Source organism: Siniperca chuatsi, linkage group LG7, assembly GCF_020085105.1.
Source record: "Siniperca chuatsi isolate FFG_IHB_CAS linkage group LG7, ASM2008510v1, whole genome shotgun sequence".
Lineage (NCBI taxonomy): Eukaryota > Metazoa > Chordata > Actinopteri > Centrarchiformes > Sinipercidae > Siniperca > Siniperca chuatsi.
In genome coordinates this window covers 8,056,785-8,075,414 of record NC_058048.1, presented here as the reverse complement: position 1 = coordinate 8,075,414, position 18,630 = coordinate 8,056,785, and the positions used below count along the sequence as shown (strand labels likewise).

The 18,630-nt window shown below is 39.5% G+C and overlaps 3 protein-coding genes across 3 annotated transcripts; all 3 read right to left on the bottom strand.

Moving 5' to 3' along the window:
• Positions 1-2,557: 2,557 nt before the first annotated feature.
• Positions 2,558-5,789, bottom strand: cbln18 (cerebellin 18). The gene is made up of 7 exons (XM_044201349.1): positions 5,695-5,789; positions 4,304-4,403; positions 3,998-4,177; positions 3,705-3,863; positions 3,486-3,574; positions 3,305-3,385; positions 2,558-3,129 (listed from the first exon to the last, which is right to left on the bottom strand). The coding sequence occupies exons 2-7, from the start codon at positions 4,401-4,403 to the stop codon at positions 3,001-3,003; spliced, it is 738 nt and encodes a 245-aa protein (XP_044057284.1). The 5' UTR covers positions 5,695-5,789; the 3' UTR covers positions 2,558-3,000.
• Positions 5,790-12,511: 6,722 nt separating this feature from the next.
• On the bottom strand, positions 12,512-13,907 carry LOC122878520 (complement C1q-like protein 4). Its single transcript, XM_044201348.1, has 4 exons — positions 13,829-13,907; positions 13,599-13,706; positions 13,379-13,519; positions 12,512-13,212 (listed from the first exon to the last, which is right to left on the bottom strand). Exons 1-4 carry the CDS (start codon positions 13,833-13,835, stop codon positions 12,779-12,781), a joined length of 690 nt encoding a protein of 229 aa, XP_044057283.1. The 5' UTR covers positions 13,836-13,907; the 3' UTR covers positions 12,512-12,778.
• A 985-nt stretch (positions 13,908-14,892) lies between these two features.
• On the bottom strand, positions 14,893-17,258 carry LOC122878519 (complement C1q-like protein 2). The gene is made up of 5 exons (XM_044201347.1): positions 17,201-17,258; positions 16,631-16,687; positions 16,106-16,213; positions 15,844-15,984; positions 14,893-15,713 (listed from the first exon to the last, which is right to left on the bottom strand). Exons 1-5 carry the CDS (start codon positions 17,241-17,243, stop codon positions 15,292-15,294), a joined length of 771 nt encoding a protein of 256 aa, XP_044057282.1. The 5' UTR covers positions 17,244-17,258; the 3' UTR covers positions 14,893-15,291.
• Positions 17,259-18,630: the final 1,372 nt, after the last annotated feature.

Genomic DNA, 18,630 nt, shown 5'->3' with positions numbered 1-18,630 from the left:
AGGAGGGGAGAGGAAGAGGAGAGGATGAAGGAGGGGAGAGGGAGAGGAGAGAATGAAGGAGAGGAGAGGACAGGAAAGGAGAGGAGAGGATGAAGGGGGGGAGAGGAAGAAGATGAAGGAGAGGATTAAGGAGGGGAGAGGAAGAGGAAGAGGAGAGGAGAGAAGAGAGGAGAGGAGAGGAGAGAAGAGAGGAGAGGAGAGGAGAGGATGAAGGAGAGGATGAAGGAGGGGAGAGGACAGGAAAGGAGAGGAGAGGATAAAGGAGGGGAGAGGAAGAGGAGAGGATTAAGGAGAGCAGAGGAGAGAAGAGGAGGGGAGTGCTGAGGAGAGGATGAAGGAGGAGAGGAGAGACAGAATGGGAGTGAGGAGGAGTAACATCATTCAGGCAGAGAACTCCATGTAAGTCCTGGGTTCTCTTCAATAGCTGCACCCACTGCGAATGTGTGTGTTCATGTATACCCCGCCACCACCACTCATGACATTTCCATCACTTCCATTCCATTACAGACACTTTTTGGCACAGCACTGCTGCTTGAATATACGAGGTGCTGAACAAAATGCTTATAACTGCAGTTGGCTTTACTCCCTCAGTGGAAAGTCAGATACTCAGAAACTCACCCTTACTTTAACACATACATAGGGTTCATATAGACAAAGAGGTATCAAATCAGATTGCATTCTTGAAAACAATTCTCAATGACTGGTTAGCCATAACATGTCACAACATAACAAGTCTGTATCATTGGCATTTTGCAATGTGTACAAAACTGTGTTCACATGTGCATGAAGTGAATGATGAACATTTGCCTCATAATCAGAGTAATTCCTTTGTGATATTAAGAAAACAACCTCGCCAATGTCACATCTTTCAAAATCAACTGAACTGAACTATGGAAGATTTAAAATGCCTAAATGTAAACACATTGTTATATGCATTTCCTTCTCATGCATGCATTTCAACCCTGTTTCCTAGAAAATACATTTATATACACTTGATTTGCAACAACAAATATGTTTTGAAGGAAGGTTGAAGGTTTTCTATCAACATGATGAGGAGATGTTCTCAGTTAAAGAATGTTACAAGTCGCAAACATGTTGATACTGAACATTAGTAAAATATCCGAACTTGCAATACAATATCCGCTCGTTAACAACAGCATTATTAAACTTTTTTGTGGTTATATTTAGGCACTCACAGCACTTGGTTACGGTTAGGGAAAGATCATGGTCTTGGTTTAATACAGAAAAAGTCTGCAGTGACTTTATCACAATGGCAGCCAATTCCTAGTCTCACATTTTCCTAGTCTGCTTTTCCCCTGCCATGTACTAACTCGTTTCAGATCCTGCCACTCCCACCTGGCCTGCAGTAACCCCTGTGTTCCTGGCCTTCCCCATCACCTGACCTACCCCTCCCACCTGCACACCTGGTCCCACTTCCCCCTCAGCCCAGTAGCAGATATACAGGTCCACTTCCATTCATTCGCCGCTAGAACGTCTATTGTGCTTCCAGCCATTTTCTCTGCCTGCCTGAGTTTTGCCTGTTATGAGTGAAATTATGGTCTTCTTAATCCCATACTGGATACGTTTTTGACTTTGAGTAAACTTAGAATTTTTATTTTAATGAGCCTTTACAGACTTAAATCACAAAACACAGCATGATTAGCAACATTTAACTGAAACCACGATCTTTTCCTTACTATAACCAAAGTGCTTTTGCTGCCTACCCCTAACCACAGAAAGTAAATTTACTCAAGTACTGTAGTACAATTTTGAATTACATGTAGCCTACTTTAAGTTTGATGAGCAGAGTAATGCCACTCTCATATTTGTCAGTCCATTATAAGGCTACAGCAAGCAGGCTGTTAGCTTAGCATAAAGAAGCTAGCCTGGCTCTGTCCAAAGGTAAAAAAATCCACCTACCAGCACCTCTAAAGCTCACTAATAACATGTTGTATCTCTTTTGTTTAATACATACAAAAACCGAAGTGTAAACAACAGGCTAGCGGTTTCTATTTGTTTCCAGTGTTAACCGTTACCTGGCTGTAGTTTAGTATTTAATGGATTATGAGCACCATCAGTCTTCAGATCTGACTGTCAGCAATAAAGCAAATAAAATGTCAAACTATTCCTTTAATGTAACAACATGGATTCACAAGCCAGTGCTTCCTGCTACCTCATCGAAGCTTCCTACTGGAATTACTGGTATGTCTAAACTCTCATAGTGTATGTGCCTGTTTGCATGTGTGTGTGAAAATGTGCAGCATGTGTGTAAGGTGCTCCTACATCATGTGTTTATTCAACTGAAGGAACTGACTTCATTCTGCCAGTGGTTTATATTCATTTGTAATGAGTTCCATTAACGGCACTTGTTTACAGTATTATACAATACTGTCATAGGCCAAATGCTATTGGTGGCAGGGATATGACTTGATGTTATCATTCCAATTATATCAAAGCCTCTGACTGCTACCTATTTCCATTCATGGACTATGAGTATGGCTGTGTGTGTGGCAAGTTGAAATACATACCAAATTTGAAAATAAAGGTACATCACCTGTCAAATAAACTTTTTAATGCCAAATAAAAATAAAAATCACACTTCCTCTGTACACAGTCATTGTAGTTGTGGTAGTTTATTCACATGCATGTTCATATTTTCTTAATGATGCAAATATTTCCTGACATGTGACTTTCTGTTTTCATGCTGTGCAAAAATATGCATGAAAGTATACATATGAAGTGTGCCCTTCTTTGTGTTTGATCATAAATGCATGTGTACACACGCACCAGTCTATGGGTATACAACTTTTCTTGTTTATTTCTACTGTAGGGATTCTTAAACTATGGTGCTTGTCCCACAATAGGTCACAAACCTACTTCCGGTGGGTCAATATGTGACAAAGAACACTAGTTTGTTTTCATGAATCAGGATTTCAGTTGCGCGAGGATAAGTGGATTCACTTAAGGCCCTGGAGTCAGAAAGTTTGAGCATCTGGTGTATTACTCATCGATGTAGGGGTACAGTATGTAACCAGTGAAGATATTGTACTGCAGGTATTGACAGAGCTTCCTCCCAGACATCAGCTCCAAGTAGACCTGATCGCCTCTCTGCATCTCCAGCACCACAACCTGAAAGCATACAGTGTCATGTTTCACGTAGCCATTACAAAATCATGTCAAAGTCTCAAGGAAAAGGCTTCTTTCTTTTTTTCCTTTTTTCCTTTGGTCCAATTTGTAATTGTAATATTTGTGCAATTGTATTACTTCACTCTTGTTAAACAATCACATTGTTTTCACTTCCTACCTGACTGGCACTGTCTTCACCATCTTCTCGATTGTCCTCCCACACGCTGAGCGTCGTCTTCCCATTTTTCATCAGCTGGACCTACAGATACACCAAAACACAAAATTAAGATACTATGCGGGTAAACCAGAGAAATGTATTCTGAATTTACATATTTGTTCAGTCTATCTGGTTTGTTTACTTTATGGTAGAGGCGCTCATCCTTTCCCACAAATGAGTAGACTGAGAAGGAAAAGACATAAACACCAGGACTAGTGGCAGTGAAGACACCTGGAGAGGGAAGTGAAGAGTTAGTGGAACTGCAGTGATGTATGTCTTACAAGAGGCTTTAATCTAAAATGGTGGGTAAAGCTTTCATTATGTGTGTGGTTGTGTGTGTGTGTGGTTGTGTGTTTTCTACCCAAGGAAGGGTTATATCCATTGCCATGGTTAAGAGTGATGGAGGAGTAGGGGATTGGCACATTAGTATTGAAAGGACCAAAGCAACGTTCAGTAGATCCAGGAATTACAATGGCGATATTTGGGTCCATGGTGGCTTTGAAGGCAACCTTAACGCCAGCTGAGAGTAAGAGAGAGAGATTTATTGTAATGCTCAGTGTCCACAAAATATTTTTTAAACATAGTTTTCGAGTGTATCTGAGTTTTCAGATATGTTGGTCTAAATCTACCATCCATCACTGTAAGTGTGTTTACCTGTGAGCGTCTGTATTCTGCTATTCAGTGTGCTGATACCGTGCCACAAAGTTTTAATCCTCACAAAGGTATCCTCTTCTATTTGGTACATATCATTGGCCGCACAGCAGCAGCTACGCTGGCGATAGAAAGTACAATTGCAGTCCCACTTGTCACAGGTCAGAGGTCCCCTCCATTGGACTGGAATAGGATGGACGAAAAAGAGAAGAGGGGGGACAGAAAGTTATGTGAGAGAGTTCAACATGGAGGGCAGAGGTGTGTAACTGTGTCATTTTGAAGCAGGATGTGGCAGTTTGTGTGGCTTACGTGCAGCCTGTTTCAGTATCTCAGTGGCGGTGGACTGGGCCTCCACATGACCACAGAGAAACAGCGACCCCAACAGGAACAAAACTGGTAGTACAACCATCTGAAAAAAGAAGTAGCATTCAATACTGCATAAATCTTGGATTAAAAACCAGAGAGGCTAAATGCTCAGAGCAGTGTCATGAGGTGATTTACATGCAACACACACTACATTTGAATCTCTTACAGTTTCTGAATTCAAATCAGTAATGACACATCTCTGATATCACTTGCTGGACTACTCACGGTCACATTTAACGGTGAAATTCTGGCACAGATTTTGAAGCAATTCTTGTAGACGTGCTGCCTGTATGGCAATTCAGAATTAAATCTGTTTATAAGCGATATTTTTGATATTTATATCAACTCAAATGTTTCTGTGTAAAGCGAAAAGGTTGATTGTATAGTACCTCAGAACTCTACTCAGACTTCATCCACTTTTAGCCCATTCTTCTGGTTCTCCGACCACAAATATACTGTATGGTTGAGTGTTACTGCTCTCATTAACTGCCCAATATGCAAATAATTGAAGGCAGCCATTTTCACTAAACAACACTATAAGCATGGCTTTAATGATCTGCATGTCATATGGCCTCTAGTTCAACAGCATTTCAATGTGTAACTAGTGAGAACCTTCTTCACATTAAAATAATGTTATAATAATTTAAATGCTGATGGAACAATCGTTTATGTAACCTAGACGTCTACAAAATTAGCCTGGTTTTAGTTTATATGTCTAGACAATTTTTGACCTGCAAATCACCAAATCAGTGTTTACTAGAAAGCTCAAACAAATCTGCTCGGAATTAGGCAGACAGGGCAAGGTTAGCTATCTGCCCAGCATTAAACAACAAAGCACCAAGTTAACTAGCGCCTGTTAAACAAATTCAAACATCTCGCAGCTAAAAACCCAGATATTTGTCTGGGCCAAAACAGAGCTAAAAGACAAGTGAATCGTCATGAGGCCAGAAACACAACTCACACTGGGATTCCCTTGTTGTTATGTGTCTGCTGTAGGCATTTGCTTGCTAACAGTTTAGTCTCAACAACTTTATGAGCCATATTAGTTTTTGTAGGTTTGTTTGACTCTTTCTGCCCCCTAACGGACAGAAATATCCAAATGGAGGCTTAAATTATTACATGGAATAATAAGTAATTGACATAAAACTGAAATAATCCAAAAGTAACAGGAAGTATAGTTAACACAACTGACTGAGGTATATAATCTAACAAAAACAAAAACAAATGTTTTACAATATCTGTCAAAGAATCTGTTTTTGTGATTTGTTTTGGATAGTTTTTTTTTTACAATATAATTGGTGAGCGCTATGTAAGGATAGAAACATAAAACTTACTGTTTTTTGTTCCTCCCTCTCCTTGTTCTGAAAGACTATGTCAAGTTCTTGTGAGTTTGTAAAACTGAGAGTAAGAGTTTTAAGCAGGGGATGGTTTTAGCATTTAGCACTTCAGGTGATCCTCCCCTTGAGGAGGTAAATGACAGAAGCTCCGCCTCCTCACACACGCACACAGGTTTCACAGCCAAACGCTGACACTGCTGTTCCTTCCACAAAGAGAGCCATGTACGTCCCTGGTAATACAGTACAGTAGATGGTTTTCCTTTAGTGTGAAAGAGCAAGAATTGATCTTGTTGCACCTTTCAGCACCCTATTGTTGAGACCATAATACCCCTTATTAGGACAGCGATATCTGATTGCCACCCTTCCACAGGACACCAGATGTCAGGTCCCTAAGGCTATTATAGGCTACAGACGAGAAGACAAAAGAAGCTGATAGGAACGTGTTATCGGTTCATCGATAAAGACCCAGATCTGAGAACAATATACAGCGTTGCCTGGTTCTCATGCTGAGATAGAACTAAGAGAGAAGTGATACTGTGTGTTCCCATAATTGCTTTCTCTTCGGATATTGTTGCAAACCCAGATGTATTGATTGTGGTTTGTTGTGGGTTGAGATATGTGATAGTTACTTGGCTAAAGTGGACTCCATATTCATGTGAATGAAATGATCTTGTGGCGTGGGGCAATTTTTATCCAATAATAAGTCACAAAGCCAATAACAGGAATGGCTAGGTGTTGCCATCTTTCATCTTGTTTTTCAGTGACAGATACAAAGAAAGTCAATTTCTGAAAGACATCCAAGCTGTTTGTGCAAAATGTGTTGCACAAACACACAAAGAAGCTGGGAGCCACCTTAATCCTGAGATTTTGCCAATTGGGTCTTCTACATTAATTTGTTAGCTGACTGTAGAGTCAGTAAATATTGCTTGAAAAGGCCTTATAAGTTCTTCTGAGAAATTATGATTATCGTTATTTGGAAGAAGTTTGTTAATAGAGGCGCTTTTAACTTTTGCTTCCATTATGGCTTATAAACTTAGAGCCAAGAAGTCACAGCAGAGTACCCACAGAAAAAAACAGAGAAATTGATTTGATGGAAAATTGATAGTGATAACTAAAGAGTATTGAAATGGATTGGCAAGACTTTTATACAGACATTGGCAGTACCCAGAGGATGAATCCTACTTTTTCTCAAGCGGCACCATGAGGTTGACATGTTTGGTTTTTAGTGAAATATCTTGACAATGCTTGGATGGATTGCAACGAAATTTGGTACAGACATTCATGTTCCACTGTGTTTAAGTGCAGCCTCACAGAGCTAGTCTTTGTCTTGTACATACAGTAATAAAATGAACTAGGCATTCAACTAATGTGTCCATTTACAAGTGACAAAACAATCTCAAATCAAGGTCCATTTTCAATCACTTTCAATCATATCACATGATCGTCAGCAGATGAAGTTTGAAATGGTGGATATTCAAATTTCCATTGTTTCTAAGCATCTAAAGGACTTCTCACCCACATTGACTTATAGGTTGAGGTCCATATTTATATACTGTACATATTAATATGGAAAATTCAAAAAGTGGGGATCAGTGCTAAATAACGCTGAAAGTTATGGTGGCTTTTAAAAAAAAAATAGCTACAGAAATATTTTCAAGTGTATGAATAGTGTAGGCCTTCAACATAAAATCTTATCTATGCCACTTTAGGTTTAGGCAAATTTTAACACAAGTCAGCCTGACATAAGTAATGTTATATGATAAAGAACTATAGGAGTACTGGAGGTTTTCTTACGTGTGTTACTGTCTACCTATTTACAGAGCTCAAAGCAAAATGACAGTCAGCTGTGTGTACAGCTGTTCCTGCTGTCATTCATCTCTACTGGTTGTTTGTAACTTGAAGTTGCACAGGCATTTGTTATTATCCTTGTTGTTCCTCTAGTCTTATTAGATAACAGGGTGTTTCCTGCGTTGACAGTTACTTTTAAAGTTGTCTTGGCTCCAGGGACAGTGCATTGTCTGTGTTTTTTTGATGGCCACCTGTGTGTATGGAGTCCCACGTCCTGACCTGGTTCTTCACATAGTCTTATCTGCTAGTTGGGGGCCATGGTGTATCAGGTGTTTTATGTCTGCTTTGTACACATCTCTTCATCAAAGCAGACCAGCCCCTAAGATGCTTTACATAACAGCATGGGATAAAATGAAGCAAGCTGTGCTCTGACCTCGGATGTGATTTCAAACCAGAGCTTTGAATTACTGCCTAATGGTGAAAATAAAAAAGTGGTCATCTTTCTGAGATAGTCTGATATAAAGGTGAAAACCAGAGTTTATTTTCCTGTGATGCAGCCATCAGCAAGTGGCCATGTCTTCTCGGGAAAATATCCAAATAATTTAAGATTACTCTCTGAGGTTTGAGTTTTGAACTTTTCCTATAAGAAAAAATACTTACTTCCTCATTGTCCTACAGATCCCACTGTTGTATGTGTAAAAATAATGACATTTTCCCCCACACCTTATTAAAACTCATAGTATGCAGAAAAGTAGTGATATCTGTTCCAGTTGCTCCAAACTGGGCTTACTTATTTGATGAAGGTGACAAAAAATGGAAATGACCAAATTGGGAAATATTTCGTGTTGTATGTTATATGAGCTATTCATAAGGAAATATACAGTACATTCCTTGTGTTTGCCAAAAAGTCATTCACAGAAAAAAAATTTTTACAGTATGTCATCCTACATTGTGATGTTACTTATGTAACAATTAGTATCAATTAGACCCAAGAGAGGTCTAAGTCCCTGCTTGAGCTCTTCTGAATAAACTGTTATAAAAGTCCAGTAATAGAAATCCAGATAGACTTATCTGGGATTTGGTAGGGTAGTACTGTGTAAAAAGTACTGTCAGCACAAATCACAGATATAGAGCAGCTGAAAATCCATTGTGTTTAACCAGGTTTTACAGCTGGAGTCTCTGACACCCCAAACTTTTGAAATATGTGAGTATTTATAAGCAATTTTCATAAAATTTGGAAAAAGTCATGAAGTATCAAGCCAATAAAACAATGTTAAGTATGTTTTTGAGCTGTTAAAGAGGGCCTGGGGACCTGAGCAGAAAACTGAGGTTTTACATATATATTTGGGGATGTACACACATAGCAGCTTAAGTGGCTAGAACTGCTGCCCCTTTGCACTTTTTGGCTGATGACCGCTCCAGACCAAATTATTCAATGTTAGTAGGTCCCAATTTGTTTCTGTTGTATCCCTCTTTGGAAGCTAAAAAAATGTCAAAACCAACATTTTGATGTTTCAGAAATGATTGCAATGCAATTCAGTGATAAATAATGTCACTAGTTACACCTGTGTTTGACAAGGTTTATGCAATTTTAGTTTGTTTCCCGTGGCCATGTGTACCTCCCACCTACAATGGCTCTGCGCCCTGTTAGGGATCCACTGCTGTATGTATTACTGGTACTGTTACTGGTATTGGGCTGTTGTTGTTTGCCAACGCTGCTGTGGTTCTTGCGATTGTGAAAGCTCCTTTTCATGTCCAGCTCCCATTTAACAAGCAACAACATCATTGTTCAGTTTCGCCTTCGTTTCTTTTCTTTTGGTGACTGAGTTGAGAAGGACTACCACACTTTTGTCTTCTTTTTTGCTTGAATTAACACAAATCAGGCTGTTTATCATTATGTACTCTGGGTTTGACTTAACTTTGATGGAATAAAGTTATTATTTATTTGGTCATTAAAGTGGCTATAATCAATATTTTTCAACTGTATGCTACCTGCTCATCACCAAACAGCAGACGGACACAGTTAGCAACTGGCTGGTGAACATAGTGGACCATTTAGCAGCTAAAGAGCCAGATGTTCCCCTCTGGAGTTTGTGGAGACAGAGCTAAAACAGACTGAATATTGGACTTACATTCACCAGGTTGTAGATCTAGTTCTATTGGACACCCCAACAACCACAAAGACCCAGGCAAATATAGGTACCTCAGACCATAACCCAGGACTTGTACTGATCCCAATGGAGATTCTAATGGAAAATGGTGAATCTTCATTTTAGACTAAGCAGATATTAAAAAAGTGGGAAACAGAGTATAGTGATTTGTATGCATGCAATAGTCCTCCTGTATTTAATGATCATTTTTAAAATGAAACCTGTACATTAAAAAATGATCTTGAAAATGGGATTAGTAATACAGCATATTGCTCTAACCATATGCTGAACAGTGAGATTACACTGGAGGAGGTGCAGAGGGTAATAGATACAGCTAAATTAAATAAAGCTGTGGGTGTGGACGACATCCCTAATGAGGTCCTTAAAGGCCTTAATATGTTGAATATTTTCCATTGTCTGTGTCAAACGTGCTTTCAGAATGGTATTATTCCATTTGTGTGGAACAAATCCATAATCAAACCCATCCTTAAATCTGCAAAGGCTGACCCATTCCATTAAATTACAGTGGTACATCCTGGTTGTTGTTGTTGTCCAGTGTCCAGTGTCTGGGCACCATAAGGTGCAGGACACTGAAATAAAGAGATGCATACTCCCAACTGTCCAGCAGACCTGAGAGCACTGCTACCCTCAGCTCATGTCCCAGGTCAAACCACCCGGACGTTACCACCAAACCATGCCTTGTCACTCCCCAGGGCTCACACCAAATGCCTTGACAGGAGCTTTCTCCACTCTGCTGTAACAACATGGAACAGCCTTCCTCCTGCAGTCATTGGAGACAACACATCAAGCAGTGTTCATGCCTTTAAGAAGAGACTGAATAAACACCCCCTCAGCAGGAGACTGCAATCCTAAAGCTCAAGGACTTCAAACATACACAAATCAGCTTCACATACAGTATATTCCTGAGTAGCTGCAGATCAGTGACGGGCTCTCTGAATGGTATTCATGATGCTAAAAGAGAAAGAAAAAGGTTTCCATAAACACGACTCCCAATAAATACTGATGTTGCTCTGTGTCTACTGGATATGTGAATCGGCAACTGTTTGCTAACAAGAGCTCTATATCAACTTAAAAGGTGATAATATGTCAGTGAATCAAACAGAAGACTCACTGTAGTAATAGCTCCCGTCAATTTTATTTGAACGTTTTGATCTAACAAAATCTTTGTCAGGCATTTGATTCTTGCCTTTAGTTTGCTTTTGATCCAGCACCTGTAGAGGTTTTTTGGATGTCCTACACCCCTTTTTGTCATCGATAATATGTCAATGTACAGCTTGTTTCCACAGTTTTTAACAATGTATTTTGAATATGTAATTCAATAAATTTCCCATTATAAAAATACTTTTAAATGCATTTCCTTTCCCATAAAAGAGTATTACTCCACCAAATTAGCATAGCACACTCCTAGGACATTGTTGGACTCACAATGGACAGTTAAAAAAAAAGGGATCAAAATTGATGAAGCAGAGCCAGAGATATAAATGCAACTTGACAGTTCGGAGGACAGAGGTTCGGATGTGTTATGCTAGTAGCAGCTAATGTAGGCTCCAACAGAGATGAGGAATGGCCTACATAGGTCTGGTAAGCTCACTTCTTTCTAACTTCACACCCACAGATTCTTTTAATTTTCAAACGTCCCTTGAGGCAATTTATCAGATTTCGAGCAAGTCCCTCTGGAGCCACAAAAGGCTTTATAAAACTTTTTTTCACATATGTAGTACTACTCCCCAAGTTAAAGCTAGGGTAGGTAACGTTGGAGAAACTAGCAAGTATGCAACTGAAAGAATCCCACTCCTTCCCTTCAGGCCTCCTTCCAAAGCCACTCCCTCAAAACACATTTTTGTGTGCAATGAGTGCACGGGCAGTGTGCGCACAGGTAGACAGGTAGGTAGACAGGCAGGTAGGCTAGCCAATCATTTCATTCGGCCCAAATGGCTGGGCTTATTACAGGCCTGCGACAGCCACAGATACCGGATTTGAGCGTTTGATTTATTGATTGCTGCAAGGATGTAAAGAGAATTTCAACTAATATAACAAAAAATGCTTCTGAAATACATTACCTACCCTAGCTTTAAGTGATATCCATACTGGTCCTGTAATTATTATTTGGATAAACAAATGCTGTTGCTGTATTATTCAACACTAACACTGTAATATACTGACAAAATGTAACCAAAATCTTATTTGGTTAATTAAAATTTAAATAAAGTCATATATGCAGTATAGATCTGTTGTATGCCTCATTCATTTACTTATGTGTCTCAGAAGTTCTGTAGACACTTAATGTTGTCAGCAGTGTTTTTATTTTGATGATTATGTCGCATAAAAGGCCTTAAAATTACTATCCAACTAAATGTTAACATATGTATCTCATTGTACTGTATGTATCGTATTGCAATCTGCACTTTATTACGGATTCTACTTCACCTGGCTGGTTGGGTCTCTGTAAATAATATTATAAAGAGTACAGTCTAGACCTGGTCTATAGGAAAAGTGCAGTGAGATCACCTCTGTTATGAAGTAGTGCTATATAAATAAAATGGAATTGAAGTGAACTGAACTGATTTGGCTTTCATTTTAATTTCAACTCATGATGTTCTGTAAGTAAGGTTCATACGCAGAGTAACCAAAACTGTGAATAAAGTGCTTTATTTAAAAATTATATATGTGTTAATAACTAAAATTCAAATTTCATACCAAAAATAGGTCAGTTCCATCCAAAATGTTAAAACTGTATCAAAAACAGACAGCAAAGTAAGGGTAATATTTCAATACTTTAAGTTTGTCAACAATCTCTTCACTGTAGACATCACACATCTCTTCAGTTGAAAAACAAAATAAACTATAATGCTTTGTTTAAAATCCTGATTTATTTTCTTGTAATTTTACAGGTGCATGGGTGAAGTGTATTTCTCTCAAACATTACATGACATCATTTTAGCAAGAAAAAGATTGCATGGTTTGAATCCAGATGTGATGGATTTAAAACCTGGCTTCCATCAGAAAGAACAGATTGAGAAGAGGGGCATTAAGGCACCACAAAAAGTTTTCATCTAGCAGACTCTAACCTTGTTAGTAGGGCAAAAGTTGGTACAAAAACCAGCACGCTACACCTCCCTAACTTATTCTGTAACATAAAGCAGAAAGGCACTGAAAGTGTTATAGTGGCTGTTGTCATCGCAGAGGAAACACCCAATGGGCAGGTTGACAGCCACTTGGTTCCCAGCCTTCAGGTGCAGGACCACAACAATAGTGGCACTGTCCTCTTGGTCATTCTTATTTTGGTCTCTGGACCCGGCCACTAACTGGCCGTTAACCTGCAGACCGGCGCAGGCGGCCAGGCTGTTACCAGGAGAACCAGCGTCACTGAAGACGGTTAGGGCGAGGCTGTAGACACCAGAGCGGGGAACGGTGAAGATACCGGTCTGCACATTGTAGCCACCACCCAGGTTGAGGAAGACATGTTTGTAGACGATGAGGCTGTTGACATCGAAGGGGCCGTAACACTTAAAACGATCATCACTGTATAGAGCAGCAGAGAAGGCTATGCGGCTGGCTGGAGATGCAAAGGGGAGACAACAGGTTAGAAGTGTAAAAAATAGATCTGTGTTGTCTCATTAACATTAAGAAAGAAGAAGTCTAAAGTTTGTGTGCATTATTTAAGATGCTTTTATGATCTGCACTCTCTCCTGCTTCATGCAACTCATGGATGTATCACTCACCTTCCATATTGTTGAGACTTTGCTTTGTTTGTAAGTATTCCTTCTCCAACGTGTTCAGGGTTGTGTTAAAGTACGTCCTCAGCCTGTTCATCTCTCGCAGCATCAGACAGCAGCCACAAGAACCCTGGTCCGTGTGACACACTGAACACAAACACACATAAATACACTTGCAGATAAGAATATATGTAGACACACTGATTACGTACCCACAAGTCCTCACCACTTCCTGCTCTTTGGTCTGGATCCGGTTCTCCCTGGCCAGGTCCGTCCCAGGAATATGGTTTATTCTGACCAAAGGTTGCATGCAGCAGACACAGCAATACAATAGCTGGGGGGAAAAGAACAAAGGCATGTAGCACTAAACCCAGAAGGAGCTCAGCATTAGATGCCCGTTACTGTATTGTTGTATATCTGAACCATTGCTACTTCTGTAAATGTTTTAAGTCTCACCTCTCATGTTGATGCTGGTAAATGATGACAGCTTCAGAAGGATGAAAAGTGTGATGGACTGACCAGGAGAGGAAGTGTCATGGATATATATTTTTCTCAGAGCCCCTCCCTTGTTACCTGTCAGTTTTATTCCTCCTCTTCTGCCATCGCTCCTCCTTGTGTGTTTTTTTTTTAAATCGTCCGCCCTATTTGCCTTTGTAACTGTATTAACTGGGGATACTTTATCGTCAGCACCAGGTGCTCTCACTATCTAAAATCACACACAAGCAGACACACACCCTCCAGGGCTTTGTGCGGTTGGTTACAGGCCAGCTATCTATCGTCTAGAAAGAGGTGTCTGTGCAGTCTCGTTGGCATGCGATTTGAAGAGCTGCATGGTAGTTTTAATCATTTATATATTTTGTGCTGATAACTTTTTCTTGACATGTAGAAAGACACAAATTAGCGTCATTATCTCAGGCAGCTGCACTGTCGTTCTGCATAGATGTACTACTGTATGCAATGTGATATACTTGTTGACTGCACTGATCTGCTCATTTTGCGGTTGTACCAGATCATGTCGCTGTTTTAAATAATGAAGAGATTGTGTTCAAAATGGCTCTATAAAAGGTAGAAATCTATAGATATGTTATGGGTCACATCTCATTTCATACTGACACTGTCTTCGTCACTGCTTTCATTACAGATATAGTGTGTGTCCAGAAATATGTGCGGAATGAGAGACCCTAAAATAGTCTACAATATATTTGAGTTATTGTTGGACAGGAGTCTTTAAATAAATATTTTAATAATATGTATGTTACTGTAGTCACACTTTACTTAATATGGATCCTATTTCATCGGTCTGGTGATACGGCATCCATTTTAATTTAAATAATCTTCAGTTGCTATGAGTTAGGTAGTGACACAGGGTAATCAAAACTGCAACTTCAATCCTAAAATCAGTCGATCCTGAAATGTTACAGTTTTATTAACCTTAATTATTAATTCAGCTTGGTCAACAATAACAACATCTCCAGTTTTTTAATGGAGATTGAAACAAAGTAACTCAGCATGCCAACTAGTCTGTTTAAAAGTGTGTTTTATTTTGTTTGTAAGTTTCAGGTACAGCAATTTTTAATTCACATTTCTATCACAATTTACATCACATCATTTCAGTAGTTCAAGATTAACAGCGGTTACTTAAACAGTGTGACATGAAAAAGATATAAAAGGTGTGTTTTAATGTGGATCAAAAACCTAGCTTCCCTCAATAGATCATATTGATCATGATCTCAGGAAGAATAGTGAACGATGATGGAATAAAACAAACAAAATCAGGATGACAGTATTGTGTTGGGATGGGTGATAGTACAAAATATCAGACAGAGATTACGCGCTACTAGTCATGACTGTCATCACAGAAAGATTTCATCAGAAACTGTCAGTTGGTACAAAGCCCAGAACAGCTACATTTCCCTAACTTAGTCAGTAGCATACAGCAGGAAACCAGTGAAAGTGTTATAGTGGCTGCTGTTATCACAGACGAAACATCCTTTGGGCAGGTTGACAGCCACCTGGTCGCCAGCCTTCAGTTTCATGGCCACAACAACAGTGGCACTGTCTTCAAGGTCCTGGCCATTTTGTTCCAGGAGCGCAGACACCACCTGGCCGTTAACCTGCAGGTTGGCGCAGGTGGCCAGGGTGCTACCAGTGGCGTAGATGGTGACAGTGAGGCTGTAGACACCAGAGCGGGGAACGGTGAAGATACCGGTCTGCACATTGTAGCCATCTCCCAGGTTGATGAAAGCATGTTTGTAGACGATGAGCTTGTCATTAGTGAAGGGGCCATAGCAGTTCAAACTTTTGTCATTGTTTAGAGCCACAGAGAAGGCACTGCGGCTGGCTGGAAACGCAGAGAAGAAGAAATAGTCAGGATGGAAGTATAAGAAGTGGATCAGTTTTGTTCTTTAAGACACTTTGATGAGGTTCTGCATTGTCTCCCTGTTTGTGTGACTCATGGATGTGTCGCTCACCTCTCATGTTGTCGAGGGCCATCTTTGATTTTGTCAGCTCCTTTTTCATTTCTTCATGGGTGATGTTAAAGAACCACTCCATCCTCTGTACCTGTTTCTGCATCAGACAGCAGCCACATGACGCCTGGTCCACAAGACATGCTGTGCACGCACACACATGGGCAGACACATTAATACGTTAGGTTTCAGATGAGAGTATGTACAGACACATTGACTATGTATTGACAGAAGAGGTAGATTTATTTCCTTAACAATCTCTCACCACTGCTTTGATCAGGGTCTGCATTCGGTCCTGTGCGGACAGGTCCATTCCAGGAAAATGGTTTATCCTGACCAAAAGCTGCATGCAGCAGACACAGCAATACAATAGCTGGGGGGAAAGATCAAAGGCATGTAGCACTAAACCCAGAAAAAAATTTTTTTCAGGTAATGATCTGACTCTGAACTACTGCTGTTTTTGTCCTTTTTCTAATTTTGAGACAAGTGTAAGCTTCAATAAAAGACCATCCATCAAACAAGTCGCATAATCCTCCAATATACTCTACTTAATTCCCCAAATTGTTTTTCTTTTTTCTTGTTTAATTTTATTTATTTTAAATCTAAACATACAGGCTTGAACCACTTTATCTTACAACATTATAAAATGTTTGACATTAATCACTAATAAGCCACCTTCAGTCAGGATATGTATAACCTAAATTACTTCCATTATGTCAGACCTTTCAGTCGAAAAGTCATTCTGGAGTCCAAATTGCTATTATGCTACTGTAGTTGCAACTTGTCTCACCTCTCATGTTGATGCTGGTAAATGATGACAGCTTCAGAAGGATGGAAGGTGTGTAGACTGATCATGAGACAAAAAACGTGGATATATATTTTTCTGGGAGCTCCTCCCTTGTTACTTCTCATTTTTATTCCTCCTCTTTTGACATCACTCCTCCTTTTTTTTATTGCCCGCCCATTTTGCCTTTATAATTTCAGAACTGGAGATGTATTTCTTCATCACTAGGGGCTCTTATTTTCTAAAAATCACATACAAGCAGACACACACCCTCCAGGGCTTTGTTGTTGATGCCACCCAGGTATCACCTATCAACTGAGATGAGGTGTTTTGAATATGGAGTTGAGTTTTCTCATCAGCAGCCAAGCATTATGGTTCTTTATGGTTGAAATTATTTTCATAATCAGCATACATGATATTTTAGTCATGCACCGTGTCTGTTCCAACCCAGTCCACATTTGAATAAGAGTATGGAACACTGCACACTGAACTACTACATTTATGTTATTTAGCTACACCTGACTGTTGGTATTTTCACACAGAGTCTCACCCAAATAAGAAGGAATCTGTGGTCACCTGTTTCTGATGCGAAGGAGGTGAAGCCCAAGGGAAAAGCCATACAACGGTTGGTCTTGCTTCTCTATGGCTGTAGAGAGAGGAGGAACTAGCTCAAAATGCCATCGCTTTGGATGCTGCTTTGGTTTGAAGCCTTTACTGTCCAGCCAGATCTGCAGGGGTCTGAAAGGAGGCCCACAGAAATTAATGCTCTATCTGCTAATTTTGAGGACAAGAACTACTTATTTGTGTGCACAAATGATCAAACAAGACTAAAAGTCCACAGCCATGGCTCTGTGAGGCTGCAGTTAGGCATAGTGGTGCTTTGAGCTAAATGTTAATGCAGCATGCTAATATGCTCACAATGACAATGTTAGCATATGTTTAGCAGGTTTTTTTTTTTTTTACCATGTTTACCATCTTAGTTTAGCATGTTAGCATGCAAATTAGTACTAAACACAAAATACAGTTGAGGCTAGTTTTGCAGGTATTCATAAACCAAAACATTGGACAAAATACAATTTGGACCTGATGATGGCTCTAGATGAAAAGTTAAGGATCACAAAAGTTACTACAATTCGTCCTGAGGGGAATGTGAATATCTGTACACAATGTCATGGCAATCCATCCAATAGTTGTTCAGACATTTTACTCAAAAAACACAAATGTCAACCTCATGGTGACACTAGAGAAAAAGTCAGGGGATCACCAAAGTCCATAGGATGCATCCTCAGGGCACCAGGAATGTTTGTACAAAATGTCATGGCAGTTCATCCAATATTTGTGGAGATATGTGGTGGTCCAGCTGACTGACCAACTGGCCAACATTGCCATCCCTAGAGTCACACTGCTAGCATGGCTAGAAACTTTACCACTGATAACTTCTTGGTTTTATGAGGGTATGCAGATGGGCAGACATGATGCTGGTATACCATATTGGGCAATACTTTCAAGCTGTCTAATAGCCCTATTTTATTAAATATCATTAATACATTACTTTCCTCAAAGGTTGTACTGGCATTATTCTATATTTCACTTATTATGAACAAATCCCACAAAAGGCCAAAATCAAAAATACGGTATGTTAGTCCATCTTAATACATTCTGACTTCCCTAATCTATGCATCTGTGCATGGCCTACAGGATTTGTTTCCTAGTGTAGACTTAAGAATAGTTGTACACACTCGGAAATGTGCTGCAAATAGTAAATATGAAACTACCGTGAGCAGCCAGTCAGTTTAGCTTAGCACAGTATTAAAGGATATTGGCATTACCTACAGTATATTAATGCATTCATTTTAAAGCATTAAATGGGAATTTACTCAAATATTTTATGAAATTAGCTTGACCTACAAAGTTTTAGACATATTAAAAAGTTATCAAAAACAAATTATCATGAAATGTTGTCAGCATCATATACAAATAGGAAAGATATAAACATCCTTGGGTGT